Raw genomic sequence first — 7,055 nt, forward strand, 5'->3', positions numbered from 1 at the left:
TTTTTTTTTTTTTTTTTTTTTTTTTTTTTTAATTTTATTTTTGGGACAGAGAGAGACAGAGCATGAACGGGGGAGGGTCAGAGAGAGAGGGAGACACAGAATCGGAAACAGGCTCCAGGCTCTGAGCCATCAGCCCAGAGCCTGACGCGGGGCTCGAACTCGCGGACCGCGAGATCGTGACCTGGCTGAAGTCGGACGCTTAACTGACTGCGCCACCCAGGCGCCCCTGTTCTACCTTTCAAAATAACAAGAATCTGATCATTTCTTCTCATTCTCCCCCTACCACCTTCATCTAAGCCACAGTCAAAGCTTGTAACTCCTTTCTCTGTTTCTGCCTCTGCCCCTCCTCCAGGCTGTCTCAGCATAACAGCCAGGGTCATCCTGGTAACAAAAAGGTCAGATCATACTCCTTGATTGCTTAAAACTCTGCGTGGCTTCTTATCTCATTTAGACTAAAATCTGAAATTCTTACCATGCAATACATAAAAAAAAATAAATAAAACGTGTAACTATTGCTCGCTATATATTTGGTTCCTGGGTTTGGAAAGGAAGATTTCAAGTAGTGAGGCATAAATGTGTTAGACTGTAGAGGCTTAGTTCTGAAACACATGCAATAAATCCCACAGCAGACCCTTAATGACTGCATAGAATCTTCTTCATTCTTTTTTATGGTTGCATAGTATTTGATCATGTGGTTGTATCAATATATTCTAGTTTAGTCAGCCAATCCCGTACTAATGAACGATTTGAAGGTTTGAGAAGTACAAGTTGCATACTGAGAACAATATCTAAAGTTTGGCTTGTAAACCTTCATAAGACTAAATTTTAAAGTTGATGCATGGCAGTTAACTAACACATTTGAGTTATGATTAACATCAGCTAATGAAATTTATACTGATTTTCTTGATTTGTTTATGCTGAGTTATTTGGTATATAGTTATTATGTTTGTGAGTCAAATATTTCAGGCCTATATATCAATTTTTTATGTAAATATTTACAATTATGTGTAATAAATAGGTATAGGAAATAAAATTTCATTCAGATTTTCATTAATACATAACGTAAAATATTTTTCTAGGCATCATAAAAGACAGAAGCTTGTTTATGCATCATATTTCTTTACAGCCAGTTACCTGTGGACCCTTTAGGTAAGACATGTTCAATTTTTTTTTATTATAGTATAGGAAAAGTATGTTTTTTTTAAATAAATATTTCTAAAGATATTCTTTTATCTCTCCTCCCTTTCAAAGCCCTACTCAAATTGCTAAGAATTTTTTTAATGTATAAATCCACAAGGACAATGATCGGAGAAAAAACAAATTCTGGAAGCCAAAAAGCATGAAAGACTTAGAACATCATAGAAAGCTAAAACTTGACATTAGAGCAAGTAGAGAAGCTACCCAATTTCCCCCAAAGAAGAAACCCAAGAAAGACTCAAATTGGCAGCAACTTGTACTTCTGAAGGTGAGGTAGAAAATAGGGAGATTAGTTGAAAATCTGTTTAAGAAATACCTATATCCCTTCCCCCACTGCAGGCAGCCAGTTATCCCTTTTGTGCCAGAAGACCTGGAAGGTTATTGTCTGGAGAAGATGAATTGGAGGGGTTCTGAAGTGGGAGAGGGGAGACACAGTAGGCACAGTTGAAGGGAGGGTACCGAAAACAGAGATCAAGTAAAAAATCTGCTTCTCAAGTAGTGAGACTTGCCAGCCTCCTTCCCACATTTGGCTCCCAAATACTGGCAGCCACGCCTCTAGGCAGAGGACTAGAAGACTTTTTTTCTAGGGAACATGACTAGCCCAATAGGAAAGACTAGAAATACTGACAAATGCAGGTACTCAAACGAAACTGCATAGCCAGAGCACCAGACAGTGATGCCAACGATTAACAAGCCCCTCCAGCACACACCTCACTGTTTGTTTGTTTGTTTGTTTGTTTGTTTGTTTTGAGAGAGAGCAGGGGAGGGGCAGAGAGGAAGAAGGAGAAAGAGCGAGAATCCCATCCCAGGCAGGTTCGGCACTGTCAGCACAGAGCCCAGTGCGGGGCTCAATCCCATGAACCTTGAGATCATGACCTGAGCCGAAATCTAGAGTCAGGTGGCACTTAATGAGCTGAACCAACCAGGTGCCCTATACCTCACTCTTAGATAAGATCAGAAAATAAAAGATCACTAGCTATTGGCAGAAAGCCTCTGTGATAGTTTCCATAGCACAAAAACAAACAAAAGAGAAAGAAACTTAGAGGAAATAGACCATACATGGAGGTGAATAAAATTTCAAAAAAACTTACTAATATTCCCAGGTGGAGAACAACAGAAGTAATAGAAAAGTTATGAAATCTCCAAGAATATAGAACAAAAAGAAAAAGATGAAAAAAGAAAAGATAATTGGAAAAGTCAGTCATATGGGCTAACATCTGAAAATTTGGAGTTTGGGAAAGAAGAAATAAAGGGGAAATGAAGAGAAGTTTTCAAAGAAATAAGATACTTTAGCAGTACTGAAGGATATGAGTTTCTTTGATTAAAAGAGCCCTCTGATCACACGAATAAAAACTGACTCACATTAAGGAACATGCTTTTGAAATTTTAGAATGCTGCAGGGAAAGGGAAACCTTAAATTTTCTGGGGGAGAGGGGAGGGCAGAAAAATCAGGTTTCAAACAAAGTTTCAAGAGTCCTAATGGTATAAATCCTCTCATCATTAACAATGGAAGCTAGAAGATTATGGATTCTATAATGTATACTACAGAGCAGTGCCTTGAAAATTCTGAGAGAAAATGACTTCCAGCCTAGAATCCTATCACTGACCAAAATATCAAATAAGTGTGAGGTAGACATTTTTCAGATGCAGAGTACCAAAAGGTTTATCCTCCATGCACTTTTCTCAGGAAGCTCACAGAAGTCACCCATAACCAAGAAGGAGGAAGATGTAAGATTTGAGAAACAAGAACTTAGCATAGGAAAGAGGCAGAGGGAATCACCCAGGTAGACAGTGCTTTGAGGGGAGATCCCAGAAAGATAGCTGTGTCACTAAGCCCAGGCTGGCAGCTAGACCATTTTCGGACAGAAGAATAGAGCCCTCAGAGAGTTTGCCTACAAGATAAAATTGAAGCAGAACCTGAAGTCTTAATGCAGTAATAAACTTTTTGGTAAAGATGGTGGATTGAGCACACCCAAATAGTTCCATTGCCTTCCAAAATTTTAGCAAAACCGCAGTGAGGGAACTTGCACCCACCAAAGATAAGGGAGGACAGGAGAGGAGACCTCAGTGGCTGTATTTCCAAGGATTTGGAAGAAAACGGATTAAAAAGCTAATAGTGGGGAGAGAAAAAAACCAACCATTTTACACTGAAGAGCCTCAAAAGCTGAGGAATTAGTGTATCTTCACAGTTGGTGGTGAAGAAGGAAGGAGACAGAACAAGGGTATAGGTTGAAAATACATTGCCTCCTCCACTCCATGAAGCTGGACAGCTACCTGTTGTCCACTCTAACAGAAGACCAGGGCTTAAGTCTCCAGAGAGGGTACACAATTAAATGTTGACAGTCAAATACGTAACATGGGAAGACAGGGAGATGAGATAGAAAGGCTATTTAGTAAAGCAGAAGTGGTGTTGACAGAGAGCTAAATCTTGATCTTCCAAGTGGCTCTTCAAGAAGAAGCAGTCACAGAAATGTCACTTAGAGATAATGGATGTGAATATCATAGAAGCATCTAAAATTGTAGAAAGCAGTTATAAAACCTTTCTCACCTGGTAAATTATTTAGCCCAAAGCTGTGGTTTAAATTGTTTTTAATATTACCTTTTCATAGATAACTATTTGTGGCATTGTTGAAAAAAATCATTGATCCTCATTTCTGGAGTATATTTTCCAGTAGGCTTCTAATATACGTGTTTTGAAAGTAGAAACCCATGTGGTTTGTTTCCATTTCCAAAAGGAGGTTGTAATATTAAAAATAAATGCTTATTTATCTTCATATTACCTTAATTTTCATACATGATAAAATAGTTCTGTGCATTTAGTAAGTATGCATAAGGAACTAATTTACCTAAGTATCTGATTTCTATTGTGCAGATAGATACAAAGATAAGTCTACCTCAGATTGCTAGTCTTGGAGCCAGGTGTGAAAAGAATTACCGTGATAAAAGTACCAAAGTAGGTATAACTGAGTGACATGACAGCATAGAAAAATTGGCACCTAATTATGGGACAGAAGCTTAGCAAGAACAGTTCTCCAGACAGAATGAAAAGAATGCTTGGGTGAGGGGGGAGCTCCACACTCGGGTAAAAGAAAGAAGTGTGGCTTTCCTCATGGGATTTAGTGGGCTGGGGTGTGGTGGGGGCTGGGAAGAAACAAAAAAGAAATGGGGAGGTTGGGACCTATATATAGGAAGCCTCCTGTGTCATTTCTGACAAGTCGAAACTGGGTAGGTGACCATTTGTGGAAGTGTCTAAGAAGAGGAGCAGGATAACCAAATTTCTGTTTTAGAAATAGACCAAAGTGAGACTGCTGCAAGGAGATTAGTAAGGAAAATTTAACACAAGTGCTAGAGCAGAGAGTATAAAGTGAGCGAAAGATTGAGATTCAAGAAGATTTGACCAGGGGCGCCTGGGTGGCTCAGTTGGTTGAGCCCCCAACTCTTGATTTCAGCTTAGGTCGTAGGATTAAGCCCCGCGTCGGGCTCATGCTGAGCATGGAACCTGCTTAAGATTTTCTCTCTCTCTCTGCCCCTTTCCTCCTGCTCACAGACACACACTCTCTAAACAAACAAACAAACAAACGAACGAACAAACATAAAAAAAGATTTGGCCAGATAGTGGCTAACTGGGAGTGTCAGACTATCTCCACTTATATTCAAGCAGACATCTTAGACATGACCTACAAAGCAAATGCCTCATTTTCACAAGACTCTTAATATTTAAAAACAAGGGAGTACAAGATAAATGAAAATAAGTTTTGGAGTAGAAGTTGCATTTATTCTTCTGCACGGGATCTCTCAATCATCTACTGAGGGAAATCAGTCCAGCAATTGCCCCTCTCCTGCATTGATACCTGTCTTCCTCTCCAGTGGCTTAGTCCCATCAGTGAGGTAATTGCTGTAAGTCTCCGTCTTAACAAGAAACACCTTTCTTGATTCCTCTAATCCCACCAGTCTGTTTCTTTAGCCCCTTAAAGCACAACTCATCAGAATGTTGTCTACTTATCTCTCCCCCTCCTCTCCTGAACCTACCATACTCTCTGATCACTCTCTGATCACCAGGCACTACTCCTTATCAAGATTACTGGTTAGCCAGCAGTTGTTGAATCTTGTCAGCTCTCCGCCCTCCTGTTAACCTAGCATTTGCATAGTTAATCACTCTTCTTCACACTTTCTTCAACTCCTGGGACCACTCTCTTACTTCTCCTTCCCAGTGGCCATTCTTTCTCTTTTGTTCTTCCCTTAAATTACTAAATGTTAAATTCCCTCATGGTTCACTTCCAGATGGCTTCTCTTCCTGACCTTCCTCCTTCATCACTGCCTCATCCACTGTCATGACTTTATATACCCTCTATTTACTGATGGCTCCAAAATTAATATCGTTAGCCCAGATTTCTTCCCTGAAAAACATATGCATTCATCTAGTTACCTCCTTGACATTTTTATTGGGGTGACTAATAGATATCTCAAACTTAACAGCTTCAAAGCTTACCCTAATCTGCTTTCCTATAAAAGTCTAACAACTCTGCTTTCAAAATACACTCACACCAGAGGATAGAGTGTGTCATTTCTTTACTCAAAAACTAGCCCGTGACTTCCCATCTGAGTATAATTGGGAAGCCCTACGAGGGTGTACAGGTTCTCTGTGATCCAGCCTTCTTGCTTTATTTCCAGTCCCACCTACTGACTGTCCCTGCTCACTCTGCTCCAGGTATACTTAGGCATAGCCCGGCGTGTGATGTTCACTCTGCCTGCAGCCCTGCAGCACCTCTCCCATATACCTGCATGGCTTTCTTTCTCTCTTCCTTCAGGGCTCTGTACAAATGTCACCTTATCAATAATGTCTTTCTTACCAGCCTTTTTAGAATATTATTTCTTTTGCTGGACACTCCCTGTCCCCCTTACTGTGCTTTTAATCTTCTCTATAGTATTTAATACCAACTGACATATTTATTTGTATGTTTCCCTCCACTAGAATATAAACTCTATGATTTTGTTTTGTTCCCACTATATCCTACAGCCAAAACAGTGCCTGGCACACATAGTAGGAACTCATTAAATATTTGATGGTTAGATGACTGAAGAACTAAATGAGTTCCAGGGTAACTTCAATCTCTAGGAGTTCAGGGTTGGGTAAAAGGAAGTATGCAGTTTTCAACAAGATAGCAAACATTGGGAAGAACACGTATGCTAGAGAAGGTGATAAATTTAGTCTTGGATGTGTTGAGTTTGAGATGAGTGTGGAACATCAAGGTAGAGATATGTCGTGCTGTACAAAGTTAAAGGTGCAGGAATAACACCTAGGGGGAAAGTCAAGCATGAAGATACAGATTAATATTTTTATTGTTAGATGATAATTTAAGCAAGGAAAATGATTCAATCACCCAGGGAAAATGTCTAGGGAAGAAATCCAACTTTAGAGATGGGAATTTTTTTAAGAGTCAGAAAGAGGAAAACAAAAAAGAAACAGACAGTGGTGGTGTAGATATTAGAGGTGAGAATTTTAAGAAGGAAAAAAATCATCTGTCAAAGGTCAAGTAGAGTGAGTTTACTTGTGAAACTGTGTGTGTGTGTATGTATGTACATATGTATTGTAGGCACTTGGAAGGTCATTAGCAACTTGGTTGAGGACAATTTCTGTAGAAGAGTGGGAGAAATGAGAGTTCAATGAGTAGAAGTTGAATAGGTAAAGATAGCTAGTTTAGATTACCTGTTTAGGAAGGTTGGCCATTAAGGTCACAAGGAGTATTAGCTTGAAGGGGAGAGAAGTCTGAGAAAAAAAAGCATTTCAAGAATGCACAAGTCTTTCTGGCTAAATGAAAGGAGCACTAAAAAAAAAAAAAAAAAAAAAAAAAAAAAAA

The 7,055-nt window shown here is 39.4% G+C and overlaps 1 protein-coding gene across 1 annotated transcript in view; it reads left to right on the forward strand.

Moving 5' to 3' along the window:
- The window catches only part of BRCA2 (BRCA2 DNA repair associated), a 60,284-nt gene that overhangs the window by 23,310 nt on the left and 29,919 nt on the right, over positions 1 to 7,055 (forward strand). The window contains 1 exon segment of the mRNA XM_049646788.1: positions 1,080 to 1,149. Coding sequence (XP_049502745.1) covers positions 1,080 to 1,149 — 70 coding nt within the window.

This window comes from Panthera uncia, assembly GCF_023721935.1.
Source record: "Panthera uncia isolate 11264 chromosome A1 unlocalized genomic scaffold, Puncia_PCG_1.0 HiC_scaffold_16, whole genome shotgun sequence".
Classification (NCBI taxonomy): Eukaryota; Metazoa; Chordata; class Mammalia; order Carnivora; family Felidae; genus Panthera; species Panthera uncia.